The sequence below is a fragment of the Aphidius gifuensis genome, linkage group LG5, assembly GCF_014905175.1.
Source record: "Aphidius gifuensis isolate YNYX2018 linkage group LG5, ASM1490517v1, whole genome shotgun sequence".
Taxonomy (NCBI): Eukaryota; Metazoa; Arthropoda; class Insecta; order Hymenoptera; family Braconidae; genus Aphidius; species Aphidius gifuensis.
Genome location: NC_057792.1, coordinates 20,336,958 through 20,352,183, shown reverse-complemented (window position 1 = coordinate 20,352,183; position 15,226 = coordinate 20,336,958). Strand labels below are relative to the sequence as shown.

The 15,226-nt window shown below is 24.5% G+C and overlaps 5 protein-coding genes across 6 annotated transcripts; 1 reads left to right on the top strand and 4 right to left on the bottom strand.

The window, feature by feature from the left end:
* Positions 1 to 9: 9 nt before the first annotated feature.
* On the top strand, positions 10 to 1,135 carry LOC122858432 (deoxynucleotidyltransferase terminal-interacting protein 2). The gene is made up of 2 exons (XM_044161327.1): positions 10 to 215; positions 303 to 1,135. The coding sequence occupies exons 1-2, from the start codon at positions 116 to 118 to the stop codon at positions 974 to 976; spliced, it is 774 nt and encodes a 257-aa protein (XP_044017262.1). The 5' UTR covers positions 10 to 115; the 3' UTR covers positions 977 to 1,135.
* A 42-nt stretch (positions 1,136 to 1,177) lies between these two features.
* LOC122858430 (solute carrier family 12 member 8) lies at positions 1,178 to 4,369 on the bottom strand. The gene is made up of 4 exons (XM_044161325.1): positions 4,025 to 4,369; positions 3,437 to 3,954; positions 3,225 to 3,370; positions 1,178 to 3,130 (listed from the first exon to the last, which is right to left on the bottom strand). The coding sequence occupies exons 2-4, from the start codon at positions 3,777 to 3,779 to the stop codon at positions 1,676 to 1,678; spliced, it is 1,944 nt and encodes a 647-aa protein (XP_044017260.1). The 5' UTR covers positions 3,780 to 3,954; positions 4,025 to 4,369; the 3' UTR covers positions 1,178 to 1,675.
* Positions 4,370 to 4,843: 474 nt separating this feature from the next.
* On the bottom strand, positions 4,844 to 6,563 carry LOC122858431 (survival of motor neuron-related-splicing factor 30). Its single transcript, XM_044161326.1, has 5 exons — positions 6,228 to 6,563; positions 5,923 to 6,143; positions 5,704 to 5,853; positions 5,257 to 5,407; positions 4,844 to 5,168 (listed from the first exon to the last, which is right to left on the bottom strand). The coding sequence occupies exons 1-5, from the start codon at positions 6,264 to 6,266 to the stop codon at positions 5,025 to 5,027; spliced, it is 705 nt and encodes a 234-aa protein (XP_044017261.1). The 5' UTR covers positions 6,267 to 6,563; the 3' UTR covers positions 4,844 to 5,024.
* A 1,137-nt stretch (positions 6,564 to 7,700) lies between these two features.
* On the bottom strand, positions 7,701 to 12,323 carry LOC122858429 (macoilin-1-like). 2 transcript variants are annotated; one of them, XM_044161323.1, is made up of 8 exons: positions 11,761 to 12,323; positions 11,487 to 11,570; positions 11,213 to 11,354; positions 10,932 to 11,058; positions 10,726 to 10,855; positions 10,402 to 10,661; positions 9,155 to 10,312; positions 7,701 to 9,086 (listed from the first exon to the last, which is right to left on the bottom strand). In XM_044161323.1, the coding sequence occupies exons 2-8, from the start codon at positions 11,564 to 11,566 to the stop codon at positions 8,824 to 8,826; spliced, it is 2,160 nt and encodes a 719-aa protein (XP_044017258.1). In that variant the 5' UTR covers positions 11,567 to 11,570; positions 11,761 to 12,323; the 3' UTR covers positions 7,701 to 8,823. The 2 variants fall into 2 exon arrangements, with proteins under 2 accessions (XP_044017258.1, XP_044017257.1); XM_044161322.1 differs by having other exon boundaries at positions 10,399 to 10,661; positions 11,761 to 12,308.
* On the bottom strand, positions 12,305 to 14,316 carry LOC122856558 (disease resistance protein RPV1-like). The gene is made up of 4 exons (XM_044158238.1): positions 14,133 to 14,316; positions 13,601 to 14,052; positions 12,884 to 13,508; positions 12,305 to 12,336 (listed from the first exon to the last, which is right to left on the bottom strand). Exons 1-4 carry the CDS (start codon positions 14,308 to 14,310, stop codon positions 12,305 to 12,307), a joined length of 1,287 nt encoding a protein of 428 aa, XP_044014173.1. The 5' UTR covers positions 14,311 to 14,316.
* Between the last annotated feature and the right edge of the window lie 910 nt (positions 14,317 to 15,226).

Sequence of the window (15,226 nt, the reverse complement as noted above, 5' to 3'; positions counted from 1 at the left end):
TGATGTTATTATTATTTTTTTGAGCTATCAATTTGATCAAGTGGTACATCAACGTGTCTAAATAAAGCACGAGTTTTATGTTCTTAAATAAATAGTAAATAATATAAATTATAAAATGGATTCATTCGTAATTGATACAAAAGGATCAACTAGTTTATTATCACAAAATCAAGCAGTTGATGATGATGATGATGACTTTGATTTTGAGGCAATGGGTAAGAAAAAAAATAATATAACAAATTTTTAAGGTTAGTTTTATTTATTTTGATTTTAATTTATATAATTTATTATTTATTTTATAGAACTTAATCCAAATAAAATCAGGATTCCACGTCCACGAAAAGTTGTGCCTAAAGAAAAAGTTGTGTCTGGAAAAGATTTTGACTTGGAGCAATTTGAGATTGATATGGGTTGGAAAAGTAAAAGAGGAAATTCTAAAAAAAAAGTAGAAGAACGTGCCATGAATGTTTTTAATATTATAGATGAAGTAAAGCCAGTTGATGAAGTATTAGAAAAATCAGCAATTAAACCAGGCTTTGAAACACTTCTTCGTGTTCCACGTTATGATGTCAGTAAACGACAACAAGTTGCTAAAAATAGACATGATCGTGAAAAAACAGCTGGTAAAAAATGGTTTAATTTACCAAAAACTGAAATGACTGATGATGTTAAACATGATCTTGAAATTATTAAAATGAGATCAGTATTAGATCCAAAACATTTTTATAAAAAGAATGATAGAAGTGGTTTTCCAAAATATTTCCAAGTTGGTAAAGTTGTGGATTCACCAGTTGAATATTACAATGGTAGATTAACTAAAAAACAAAGAAAAAATACAATTGTTGAAGAACTCATGGCTAATGCTGAATTTTCAAAATATAATAAACGAAAATATAATGAAATTGTTAGTGAAAAACAAAAGACACATCACAAAGCACATAAACGTGCTAAAAAACTTAAAGCAAAAAGAAGATAAAATTAATTAATCTAATAAATTTTAAAATTATAAATTACAAGCTTGCTAAACAATTTTTTTTTTTTCTTTTTATGATTTATTTAATTTCTTTAGGATTTTTAATATTGTTTTGTAATTTTTTTTAAATAAATTATAATGACAATATTCATAAAATAAATATGATTTTTATTATTATTTATTATTGTTTATAAATAGCTGAATTTGTGTCCTGTCCTATTTCCCAGATGTGGTTCTCTTGGTCTCAACTTTACTTCATAGAAATGTTCAAATTAAAATTTCGAAATTATAATTTATTCTCTATTGTTCATGCTCTTATCTACAAAAATTTATTCCACCAGGAAGTCCAAAGAATATTGTCTAGAAGGTAAAAATAATGCATCAAAATCATCTTGATAATTATTTTAATTATAAATTAAATGCAAAAGCTGGATGATCTTGAATCAGTCCAAAGATTATCAACACAAATTCATGAGATTAAATTGTAGACATATTTGACATTAAATTAGTCTTGAAATCAGTATTATTTATTGCACTTAATATAAAAAATCTTATTACATATCATTATTAAAAATATAATTATTATATATATCATAAATAAAAATTGTATTATTATTTTAATCACTCATTTGATGAATATTAATTGGTTGAGTAAATTGCTGCCTGAATAATTAAAAATAAATAAATATTATATGCTTATAATCAGTCAATGTTGACATACTGTCCAGTAACTGTTGACGTTTGATGATACCTTCGTCTTTCTGAAAAATCTTCATTATCTTCATTCAATTGTGTTGACCATGTTTCAACTCCATGATGAACAGGTGTCACAACAATTTGTTCATAATCATAAACTTTTTTACCCATTAATTTTAATATTGATAATTTAAGCCATTCAAAAAATTTAAATTCAGCTGATAAGCCAGGTTTAACAGCTGGATTTGCATGACCAACATAACTCCAAACAAGAAAAACAACAACAATATTAGCAACAGCATAACCCCAATGTACCAAAAACATTATTAATAATTTAACAAGTGCTCCAATTAATGAAAACCATCTGTTACAAAGTGGACTATACCAATTACCAAGTTTTCCATGAATATTTGGTTTTTTAATTTGTCCATCATTTTGTGGACTTTCTTCAATTGGTGATGCATCAAGATTTGAATTTTTATGATGTGTTCTTTCAGGAAATAAATTATCTAAATCATTATCAATTTCAGTAATAATATCACTAGTTTCAGTAGCATCATAATTTCTTTCAAATGATGATGATGGTTGAGTACTAAAACGTTGTTCACGAGTATGTTGAAGATCAAATGTTTGTGCAAGTGCAAAATATGCATAATCTAAACAAGCATATGTTAATAAAAATGGCATTGTTACAATTGGTGCAAGTGTATTTATTTCACCAGTTATAATAAATGCCAATGTAACAATTGCCACAACAATCATTGAATAAACTGGTACTCTATTTGGTCCACGACCACGTTGAAGACAACTTATTCCAGGTATAACATTTTGACTGGCAATTGATTGTAATACTCTTGGTGTACCATACATTGCACCAAGACAACTGCTAAATGATGATACATATAATCCAGCTAATAAAAGCACTGAAATTGCTGATACTGTTGATGCAATCATGAAATTTGTTAATAGCGCTGTTCTTGTACATGTTGCTGCTAAGAACAATGAAAAACCAAGATATAATATTGTTCCAGTTCCAAGTGCAGCTAGTGTACCATTTGGTATGTCTTTTGAAGGATGTCGTAAATCACCAGACATATTTATACCAGCTAAAACACCAGTTACTGTTGGAAAAAATACACCAAATATTTCAAACCAACCATAGCCATCCTCGTATGAAGTAAATGTGTTATTTTTTAAATTTTCAAATGACCAGCCAATAAAGCCTTCTTCTGGTACAATATGAGTAAAACTTCCAACTGCAAAATCTACTCCAGCAAGAAGAAGAATTAAAAGAAGAATAAATTGAAGTTTAATTACAACTTTGACACCTGCTACGTTTATTATTGATAATAGAACAACAGCAAGACAAGCAAAACCACGTTTTGCCCAAGCTGTGTCTAGACCAACTAGGCCAGCCATTGATTCACCAAAACCCAGAACATTTAATGCACATCCAACAGCCTAGAATTTAAATTTAACTATTAATTTAATTTACTAAAAAAAATAGAGTGTTGCTTCAAGATAATAAAATATGTTATTGAGTATTTATTGGTACCTGACCAAAACAGTAGAGCAAACCAATTGATCCACCAAATCTTGATCCCAAAACATGAGAAAGAAGAAAATAAACACCACCACTTTCAACTCTGCAACGTTCACATATTCCTACTGCTGATAGTACAGTAACTAGAGCAACACAAACTACAACAAAAAAAATATTATTAACATGAGTTATTTTTTTAAAATAAACATGATTATAAATCTTACCAGTTGATAGAATAATTAATACAGCATGAAGTGCACCAGCTTGTCCAACAATCCATCCAGATCTTAATAAAATAATTACTCCAAAAATATTTATAAGACAAGAGGTAAAAACACCGTCCCAAGTACCAAACAATACTGGCTGTGATATAAAAAAATTTGATTTCCACCAAGGATTTGCATTGAAATCTTGTGCATATAATTCATTTGCACCAGTTGGATAAATATCAGTATCAAGACCATCATAGTTGGGCAAATTTTGTTGTGAATTACCTGGATTATCATGATTACCTAGACCATACTTTGACCAATCAACACGTTCATTTTTTTTCTTATTGTCATCCATTTTTTTGAAAACAATTTTGAGTTATTTTATTTTTTTTAAAAGCTTTGTTATCTTGATAAAATTATTGATGACAATATTTTAGTCATTTGATACTTGATACTCCAATATGGAATCATCACTCAATTTTTTATGCTAATATTTTTTTGTTGCACATCACTGAATCACTCTCAAAAACCTACGCAATTTTTAGAAAAAAATAAATAAATAGCTTTTTTTTTTTGAAGGTTATGATGACAAATACATACCGTTACTTTTATTTATATTGTTTGTAATATACAGAACTGTACAGAACGTAAATACAAAGACGAGGTACTATTTAGCATCTCTTTTTTTAATTGATTAAAAAAGAATTTATTTATAATTTGTTGCCACGAAACAAGTATTGTAATTTCTGTAGAAATACATGGAAATATTTCTACATTCATGTTTTTGTGTCAAGATGATCTTGATCAATCTTTATAATTAATGAACCCAATCAGTGAAAAGTAATTCTCCCAAGATTAATTACTCCCTTATTTTATCATCTGTGTAATCTTTTTTTTTAATTAAAATTTAATGACGAATTGATTAAATTAAAATGAGATTACATGAATAATCAATTTCAATTAACACCTTCGACAATTGAAATTAAACAATAAACATATTTAAATCTTTTCTATAATTGTTTTTAATTTTTTAAGATAGCAATAATTAAAAGCTCTTAATAATTTGAATTAAAAATTTAATTTAAAATACTTAATTAAATAATTTAATTGTATTTTAAAAAATAAATTTCGAAATTTATAAAAATCGAAATATACTGTTAGTCATCTAGAAAATAAAAAATCCTAAAATTTAAAACAAAAAAAAAAAAAAATAAACTCGTTAATTATTTTTAAATTTACAAAAAATTTTATTTTTGGTTTGTATTTATTTATAAACTAAAAATGCATTATTAAAATTCAAATTTCTTAAAATAATAATATTTTATTAAGTTGATCAATAATTACAATAAATTGTTTTTATAAATAATTAATTAATCAACTTTTCAACATTCACACCAAATGTTACAATTAAACAATTAAAAAAACCTAAAGAAAATTAATTATATTTTTTTTTTTTTATATCTTGAAATCAGATAAATTATTAAATAATTTTGTGTTAATCTCTGCTAATAATTATCCACTTTTTTTAAAAAAACAAGCAAATAAAATTATCAAATCATAACTATTTACAATATGAAATAGAAAAATAATAATAATAAAATCAAGTACCACGTCTCCATTTTTCTCCATTACTAAATTTTGTCATTTCACGTCCACTAACACCACAAGTACCAATTCCAACACGTCCATTAACATTTTCTGGTGTTGCAAATATACTCTTTTTTACAACTCCTTTTTTAACAGTCTAAAACAACCAAAACAATTAAAAAATTTTAACAATTATATTTAATAAAAACGTCAACAATAATTCAATAAAATAATGCTTTATTTACCTTTGATGAAAATGCAATCCATTTATTTTTTTCCTGTTCACGTTCTTCCTCTTGTTCCTTAAATCTTTGTAATTTTTTTTGTTTCTTTTTCTTTAAATATTCTCTCTGTTTATTTGGATCAGAACCAGCTGCAGCAGCTGCTTGCATTTTTCTACAATTGATAAATAAACAAATTAATTTACATGACGATTCATCAATAATTATTAAAAGATAAACAATTAATATGCAAAGATTTTGTTAAACAATAATAAAGTTACCTTTTTCTGATGAATAAAATGGATTCAGTGAAGGATTTCATGGATTGATTTACGGATTAAGGAACGTGGATGATAAAAAAAGTATGTAATTAGTTGTTTGTAATTAGAGTGTCAATCATCAATAGAAAAAAATTATTTTGTTTAGGTATTAAATTGAATAGCAATATTTATAAATTTTAATAAAACTTACTTTGATTTTTGATCAGCCCAATCTGATGCTGGTCTTTTAGCAGCTGATTTTAATTGACTAATCATTGCTGTATCAGTATTTTTGTACTCGTTAAATATAATAGTGACAGTACCAGTTTCACTAATTGCATCAATTGTTGCTTCATAATATCTAGATAATAAAAAATGAATTATAAACAAAATATTGATGGATATTTGATAAATTAAAACAACTACTTACTTTCCATCTTCACTCCATGGTGCCATACACAAATCACCAATTTTCCATTTACTCGTTAAACCAGCAATGAGAACTGGATCTTGTGAATCCATACCATGTGATTGTTTTTCCTGTTGTTGTGATTTAATTAAATCATTTGTCAATTCAATAACTTCTTCAAGATCTTTTTTAAGTTTATGCAACTCATCATTACCTGGATCAGTTGTTAATGCTGCTTCAACCTTGAAAAAATATAAAATTTATATATTAATTATAAATAATTAATAATAATTATAATTAATATTAATTTTATTTATAATAATTACTTGTTGAAGTTGTAGTTTATAATTTTGTAGGTCATCCATTCTGTATGATTATTGTCACTGGATTATTATTAAAAATTTAAGATAACCTCAAAAATAAAACACGCTCTATTTTAACAAGTTTCCATAAACCTAGACGAAAAATATACCACAAAAATATAAAAAAAATATAATTTTAATAATTAATAAATTAGTGATAAATAATAATTGATAGTTTTTATAATTTTATTATCCTTATGTTGAAGTTTTTATTTAGGCTAAAGAAGCAAAGTGACAGTCTGACTTTTCAGGACAAATAATCAATTAAAATTAATCAATGAGAAAAAAATAATAATAACAACATGGCTTTCAGTATTGACACAACTAAAAAAATGAAAAGTCCCGAGATATGCGTGGGTATTCCTATTGGCTATTGCACTTGAAAGTTGAATCATTAAAAGTTTAAATTTCATAATTAATTAATAAATAAATAAATTAATATTACTCAATGTTTTTTGTTATTTTTTTAAATTTTATTTATTTATTTCCGTACATCATACGGAATCTCACAATTTTTTTTTATTTTCACTTTAAAAATTAGTTAAACAAAATTATGTTTGTACACTCGGCATTGGCTTAAAAAATAATGTTTTTTATTTTTTATTTTTTTTAAATTCCAGTAAAAATTTTTTAATTATCAACAAGCCAAATTATTTTGAAATTCAGTAATATTTTTTTATTTTTATTTTCAAAAAAATAATAGTTGCCAGTTTAATTCTGGAAAGACTATCAAAATTTAAACACATTTGACTGATTAATTTTAATTACATTGAAAAAATTCAATAACGACATAATTATTTTATCATGCCTTTTATCTATCAATAATAAATCATGATACTTCAATCAGAACATTAGTTTCTTTTAAATAATTAGTTCAACTCACAAAATTCAAATTCAATATGCACTTTGATAAATATTTGCGTGTGACACACCAACGACAAATAAAAAAAAAGCTGTTTGAATAAATCAATACTAATTATAAAAAAAAAAAAAATAATAATAAACAATAACAATAATTAAGTACAAAAATTGTTTAATATTAGAAATTTTGAATTTTAAACAAATCAAAAATATAACAAAAATTAATTTTCTATTATTTTCAAATTATTTAATGAATTTATTTTATTCATTGGAGAAACAATAATAACTGCAAAGCATTTTTAATAATTTTTTTTTCATATTTTCCTATGATTATTCTATCACACAAAAATATCAAATGATCGAAATCATCACACACACACACATTTGTGCATGTCCTTATCAAATTAAATTTTAACATTTTTCCTTTTATAAAAACAAAATTAAATTATTCAAATAATACCTATTAATAATTAAAAATAATAATAACAAAAAAAAATAGCTGGTTTATTTTTACTGGTCAAGTTATCATCGTCGAAATCGAGAAACAATAATTAGTGAAAAATCATTACTAGAAAATCTCCGATCAGGTACATTGTGATCATTTTTTTTTTTTATTCTTTCTATTTTGTTAAATTTTATTTTTCATTGAAATTGTATCAGTACGTTATTATGATTACACAACAAAATAAATCAACTTTAATTACAAAATAAAATTAATAAATAATAAAAAAAGACGAAATAATTTTTTCTAATATTTATAAATCGAAATCATGTAATTTGCTTTCGAAATTTGGTATTTATTTCGTCGTAATTTATTATTTAAAAATTTATTTCGTCGTGATTTTTTTTCGAAAAATTTACTCCGCCGTGTAATCGTTATTCTTGAATGAATAAAAATAAACTCAACGTTAATTTGATTAATGAATTTTAGCTAATTAAAAATCATCAAACATTAACAAAAAAAAAAAATAATAATAATTTATAAAATTCCCCGTTGAACACACGCAAATGTTTTATTGAAAAAAAACCGAAAAAAACAGTTGAAAATATTATAGAAAAATTGAAATTTAAATAGTCTAATAATATTTAATTTAATATTTCAAATAAAATGATAAATTGAATTGTAAATTTAATTTAGATATTTTGTCAAAAATAAAACATGAGCTAGTCCAATTTACTTCAAGGAAGCACACACGTAAAGTAGGAAGAATTAAGCAACAATTGCCATTCATAAATATCTAGATGATAACTAAGTATTCTATTAATTTGTGCTTTATAATAATTCATGTCAAAATAATGACTAGTTGGTATTAATAACCAATTTGAATAAGAAATATCTATTATTTAATTTTCACTTATTTTCCTTTGCTCAAATTTTATTTTTAAAATCTATTAAACTGTCATGAAGGTATGCCGTTTTTATGTACAATCATGTAGCGCATTTTAAATAAAAAAAAAAAAAAAAAAATATTTAAATAATAAATAATAATAATAATGCAATTAAAAAATTGTACGTAATATTGAAATTTTTTAACGACAAAAATTTCCACAACAACATTGAACATAATTTTAAATTTTTCAACAAAAATAATAGTAATAATAATATCAATAAATAATAGATAATTTTGAAAAAAAAAGAAAGAGTTGGTATTTGTTACCTTGTGTTATTGAAAATATTAATTAAAAAATAAAAATAATATTAAGCTTCAGTTGATGTAACAAGTGAATTTTTGGGTGTATATGCTGTTGCATTTGGATCGAGATTTGATACAGTACAACCAGGACATGGACTCTCATTTGTACGTATATTATTATTGCCAACTCTGACATCATTATTTAAACGTAATTTTGATGTTGATGATGTTGGTGTTTGACCAAATGTATCTTGTGTCATAACAGCAAGATCTTGGGCAATTTTAGTTTTTAAAATTTCGATTTCTTTTTCTCTTTGTCTCATATGATCTATAATATAATAATTAAATATTATTTGGACTATTATATAGAAAATAGAAAATAAATAAACAACTTACTTTCACAAATTTCAAGCTGACGTTTAGCTTCACCAAGTGCAGAAAATAAATCAAGTTTAATTCTCGTTTCAGCACTTAGGCTATTTTCTAAATGTAAATTTTTATCTTGTAATGCATTTAATGCACCAAGTAGAATTTCAGTTTTACCATGATTGTCTTTACAATGTACTGAATCTTTTTCAAGATCATGACATCTTTCTTCTTTATTAATAATTTCTCTTCTTAAATTTTTAATTTCTTGTTCAAATTGTAAACGACGTGTTTTACATGTTTCAGTACATTCTTGTCTAACAAATAATTGTGGTTGTGATGTTTGTATATTAAGACGTTCTTCAGCAACACGACGTGCACGTCTTTCACTAACTAATGATGTTTCACAAACAGTACGTTGACGACGTTCTTCAGCAATACGTCTTTCTAATGTTGTCATTGTTTGTTTATCAATATGTCTTGTTGACATAATACTTTGTAATTTATTTTGTAATTGTTCATGATCATATTGTAAATTTGCTAAATCACTTTTAACTTGTCTTTCACAACTTAATAAATTATTTATTTGTAAACGTAAATCTTGTTCACATTGTTTACTTGATTGTAATTCTGATTTTAATTTTTTAATATCACTTTCAAGTTTTCTACATGTTAATAATCTTTGACAATATTCATCTTGTTGTTTTGTATTTTGTTCATTTAATGTATCTGTTATTATATTTTTATTTTGACGATTTTTTTTATGATTATTTATTGAATTTATTGAATCACGATTTTCTTTTGTATTATTTAATTTACTATTTGTTTGATTTTTAACTGTATAATTTGAATTATTTATTTTTATATTTTTTTCTTTTTCAACTTCATGTGTATCATAATCATTAACTGTATTATTAACACGTTCAATTAATTGTACATCATGTTGATGTGACACCGTTGATATACCATTACTATGTGAAAATTTTTTATCATTATTTTTAGCTGGTTGTTCATCCTGATGATGCTGTTGTTTTTCATTTTTATCCATTGATTTTCTATGATTATTTTTACTTGTTACATTTTGTTGTATGTGCGTTGTATCATTGTGTATATTACCATTTTGCAAATTTATATCAGTCGTTGTAATTTGTGATACAATTGTATTTCCTGTCGCATGTCCATTATGTCCTGTACATAAAAATAATAATTAACAATATAATAAAGCTAATAGAAAAAGAAAAAAACATGTTTATATATTGTAAATAAATACAAACTACCTTTGTTTTTTTCTGGACTTTGATTATATTGTATATTTGTTTTGTTAATTGTTTTATTAACTGTTTCAGTATTTAAAAATGATGAATTTTGTGAACGTGAATTTGTAGATGTTGCTTGTTGTTCAACTGGCAATGCTTGTAATAATAATTGATAATAAAATTCATTTTCTTTAGCTACATCTTTTTGTTTTCTTTGTCTTATTCTATAACCAACATAACTTTTTAAACCAAATCCAAGTGTTACAACTGGATATCCAATGCTAAAAAACAAGCAATAATTAATTAACAATTACCAAATTATTAACAAGATTAAATTTAATATACCAGTGTGCGGCAAACGGTCTGCAAAGATCCAGATGAAATGGCATGTGTCGTAAATCTCGTAATCTAATAGCAGCTTCAATATATAGAAATAGCAGCCATAACATTATTGTTGGTAAACAAACACCTTTGTCTATGGAAAAATAAAAATATAAACCATCAAATAATTGATACTGTTAGTTTGTTTTTTATTTAATTTATTCAATTACCTGTATGCCATACGTATTGCACCCAAACATATGTACTGGCAGCAAAGAAAAGCCAATGAACAGGAATAAAAAAGAAACAAATCATATCTGATGTGAGTGCAATACAAATAAAAAATACTGAAAATGCCTGTAATAATAAAAAAAGCTTGATTAACATTTTATAATTAGCCAAAAGTTCTACATTAATTAATTCTTTGAATAGAAATAAACAACTAGTTGGGTCAGCCCCAATGATGTTTAGTTTATCTATTAAAAGAAACAAATATAATTAAACAACTTACCAATCCTTGATATTTAAATGAATCGTAAACACTTCGTAAAAGTAGCCAAAATGGCCACAAAAATTCAAAACGAAATTCAAGAATAAAATCAGCTAGTATAACCATTGCCCATAGTAATAGAAATTTTAAATATAATATTGTGCTGAAATTTAAAAAAATAAATTTTTCAATGAGCTACAAATAAAAATAATATAAGTAAAATTAATAAACTTGATTTAATTATATTAAAATATTTTTTTGTTAATTAATAATAATTTTGTTTATATTAAATTACCCTCCATAAATTCCTTCAGTTATTTTATTTCGTTTAAGAGGCCTCCGAAGCTTGCCACACTCAGCATTTCGTCTTTTCATATTCCTAGAAAATTAAATAAACAATTAGAATATTTATTGTCAATTATTTATTTCTATATTTGTAATATTGTTTATAATAAAATTGCGACAATTAAAAATAAACAAATAGCTAAATAAATTGTAAAATTGTTTTTTTATATTTGTTAACTGAAAAATTACTCCAATTATTTAACAAAATATTTTTTAATTATTACCTTATTGTTATTTTGTTGTTATTGACAATTTGTTTTGTTTATCCAGTAATATTTGTTTTTTAAATATTATTTAATGTGTCAACAATTATGTCAATAATTGTTATGTTGACAATATAACAAAATAAAACGATCAAGTGTATTTAGAAATAAAAAAAAAGCAAGAGAAAAATACTCAGAGAAAATAAATCAACATTTCGATACAGAAATAACTGATGAATGTGTTGATGAGTATTTAATTTTAACCCTTTAGTCCAGTTGGTTTTTTTCACTTGCAACAACTCTTTATTTCATCAAGGAGTTGATGATAACAGCAGCACTGTATGTTATAAAATTGCAACACACCAATGTCATACATAAATTAACACAGTGAACACTGTTGATATCATTTAACACTGGATGTTGATGATCAGTATTATGTACGCGATTTTATCTAGGATCATGCTAAAACTTGTTTGGACTTGTTGATGACATTATATATTAGCAAAATTTTTATCTCTTTTTTGAGTTAGATGTTTTGTTTGTGCTTGTCATCTGTTGTTACCTTTTAAGGTGCGTTTTCACTTGTATCATTGTCGGCTGATGTTATGATGAATCAACAATTAGCGACAAATTTATTTTTGTTTTTTTGCGCATGACACTGAGTCGTTATAAATAATACTCGTAATTTGAATAAAAATATTTAAATAATTAAAAAAATAGAATATCAAAATTTACAATTTAGAAATATTTTTCCTGGTTGATATATTTAATATATATTGGAGTCAAACTCGAAGGAAATTGCTTTTTCTCTGAACGGTACCTGTGATCAGTATAAAAATAAATTATAATCAAGCAAATATTATTTTTATTAAATTTTTATTTTTTATTTTAAACGTAATTGAATGATACATAATTTATATCAAAGTAATAATTAAATTAATACAACTTAAAGGTTTGATATTATGATAATAAATATCATAAATGTTTTTTAACAAACCAAAATACAACGTTTATTTAAAACATTTAAAAAAAGATAATTGAACTATATTTTAATGAAATATAAATTAATGATGATTATAGATATCAATAGCACATTTTTTAGAAGTGACAAAAAATAATTTGTCTGACTCAAATGATTTAAAACAGTTTTTTTTTTCAATTGGAACATGTACTAACAAAGATGTTTCACGAATTTCTGTTGTATCAGTGATATCACGTAATTTTTTGGCAAGTTCAACAGTCAAAGATGTTTCTTTTAAATATAAATCTCGTAAATATTTTATATTTTTAACAAGTTTAAGAACTGAACTATCAGTGATCTTAATGCAATTTGATATATCCAGCATTTCCAATTGTTGATTAGAAATTAAATACTCAACTGATTGATCAGTAATGAACTCATTATTTTTTTGTGATAAACGTGAATTAAGATCAAGTATTTCTAATTGGGTAAATTTATTGAGTGCCATGATACCTTTATCCGTTATATTTGTAGCAAATATAGCTAATTTTTTTAAATTTTTAGCATTATTGCTAAGATTAATTAAAAATTCATCTGTAACACCACAATCCGTACGAATATTTAATCGCTCGAGATTTTTTAAATTCCCAATTGGATACATATTGCACTCTAAATCCTCCACCCAAACAGGAACTAAACTTAGAGAAACTAAACTCTTAATTTCAGATATCGACTGGATCAGTGCTTGATTCAGATCACCAAAACCATGTAAGGATAAATATTCTAAAACGATTAATCGAGGGAATACCTGAAAAATAAATAATTTATTAATTATCAATAGTCAAATAAAAATAAATAAAATTTTTTTCTTGTAATTATAAATGTAAAATTTAAACTTACCGAAACAAATGAATCTGGTAAACGACGATCATTTGTTTTTGCAAAATTTGCAAGTTCAAGACTTTTCAAAGTTCCACCAACTTGCTCTATAGATTCGACTAAAATCGTTGGTAAAGGTAAATTTTCACATTTCCAATCAATTGTCAGTTCTTCAAGATGAGACATATTAGAAAAAACATTTTCAAAATCTTTAATTTCTATTTCTTCAAATGCCAAATTAAGTATCTTAAGATTTGGACAAGTAATTTTAATTGTTGGCAATATTTTAGAAAATGTATATCCGATTATAATTAGTTCCGTCAGATTATGTCCCCAAAAGTTAACTATATATTTTAAATCATCTGCTAGTTTATGCAATTCATTTAGATCCTTGGATGTATGATTTGATTGGACAGTAATAAGATAACTTGTGAAGCCTGAATGAACTAGTTTGTTTTTTTCATCATTGCATACTGAAAAAATAATATATTATCAAGAGTATTTAATCAGAAGAAAAAAAAAATTATTTTCTTTTTAAAGTTGACTTTATTACCTTTTTCGAATTTTGGTTGACTAGCAAATAGTGGACTCAATTTCATCATGCGTTCGTTATGAGTGGTGACTTTTTCCTTTCTACTGCCATCATAAAAACTTGCGTTTTCAGCCTGAAATTCTTGCGAAGTTGAGGCTAGTTTTTCAAGCCATTGAGTTTCGAATTTATAAGTCTCCATATTTTATATTAATTAATCTGTAAAAATAAATCAATTGATTATTTTTTAATTTATTAAATAACAGGTCAATTAAACATTCGATGCACGTGTGTAAAAGTATAGAATACGGACCGCACTATGTAACACTATGTAACTTTATGCGAGGAAATAAAAGACCTGGACAGACCTCATGGGCACTCATGGCTCACAGACCTCCATGTGTTATTGTTTACTTTTAAAGGTACATTTACACTCTCGTATCGCTGACATGCAAAAGAAAATATTTTTGTTTTTTGCGCATGACACTGAGTCGTTGTTATAAATAATACTCGTAAATTGAATAAAAATATTTAAATAAATATTAATTATTTGGAATGTTAAAATAGAATAAATATTAAATTATTGAAAAGCTAGAATATCAAAATTTACAATTCAAAAACATTTTTCCTGGTTGATATATTTAATGTAGATTGGAGTCAAACTCGAAAGGAAATTGCTTTTTCTCTGAATGGAACTTTGTGATCAGTATAAAAATAAATTATCATCAAGTAAATATTATTTTTATTAAATTTTTATTTTTAACGTAATTAAATGATACATAATTTATATCATAGTAATAATTGAATTAATACAACTTGAAGGTTTAATGTTATGATGATAATATATGTCATACATTTTTTTTTTTCCACAAAAACAAAAATAATGTTGTTCTACAACATTTATAAGTATTATAATTGAATTACATGTTTATGAATAATAAATGAACTACAATTATTTATTTTAAATATAAAAAGTAAAGTCACTTCGAGTGACAAAAAACAATTTGCGTGATTCAAATGATTTGAAACAGCTGTTTTGTTTTTCAAAAGGAACATATTCAAAGTTTTAATATTATGATAATAAATATCATAAATGTTTTTTTACCAAACCAAAATAC

Bases quoted from the DNA above. Each gene is read 5' to 3' on its own strand.
- LOC122858432 (XM_044161327.1), top strand. From the start codon at position 116: ATGGATTCATTCGTAATTGATACAAAAGGATCAACTAGTTTATTATCA. The intron at 216-302 runs GTAAGAAAAAAA...TTTATTTTATAG, and splicing joins CTTTGATTTTGAGGCAATGG to AACTTAATCCAAATAAAATC.
- LOC122858430 (XM_044161325.1), bottom strand. From the start codon at position 3,779: ATGGATGACAATAAGAAAAAAAATGAACGTGTTGATTGGTCAAAGTAT. The intron at 3,371-3,436 runs GTAAGATTTATA...TTTTTGTTGTAG, and splicing joins ATTAATTATTCTATCAACTG to TTTGTGTTGCTCTAGTTACT. The intron at 3,131-3,224 runs GTACCAATAAAT...TTTAAATTCTAG, and splicing joins TGCTCTACTGTTTTGGTCAG to GCTGTTGGATGTGCATTAAA.
- LOC122858431 (XM_044161326.1), bottom strand. From the start codon at position 6,266: ATGGATGACCTACAAAATTATAAACTACAACTTCAACAA. The intron at 6,144-6,227 runs GTAATTATTATA...TATTTTTTCAAG, and splicing joins ATAAACTACAACTTCAACAA to GTTGAAGCAGCATTAACAAC. The intron at 5,854-5,922 runs GTAAGTAGTTGT...TTTATTATCTAG, and splicing joins CCATGGAGTGAAGATGGAAA to ATATTATGAAGCAACAATTG.
- LOC122858429 (XM_044161322.1), bottom strand. From the start codon at position 11,566: ATGAAAAGACGAAATGCTGAGTGTGGCAAGCTTCGGAGGCCTCTTAAA. The intron at 10,313-10,398 runs GTTTGTATTTAT...TTTTATGTACAG, and splicing joins TCCAGAAAAAAACAAAGGTA to GACATAATGGACATGCGACA. The intron at 9,087-9,154 runs GTAAGTTGTTTA...ATTATATTATAG, and splicing joins TCAGCTTGAAATTTGTGAAA to ATCATATGAGACAAAGAGAA.
- LOC122856558 (XM_044158238.1), bottom strand. From the start codon at position 14,310: ATGGAGACTTATAAATTCGAAACTCAATGGCTTGAAAAACTAGCCTCA. The intron at 13,509-13,600 runs GTAAGTTTAAAT...TTTATTTTTCAG, and splicing joins TACCAGATTCATTTGTTTCG to GTATTCCCTCGATTAATCGT. The intron at 12,337-12,883 runs GTTTTAAATCAT...TCATAACATCAG, and splicing joins TCCAATTGAAAAAAAAAACT to CCGACAATGATACAAGTGAA.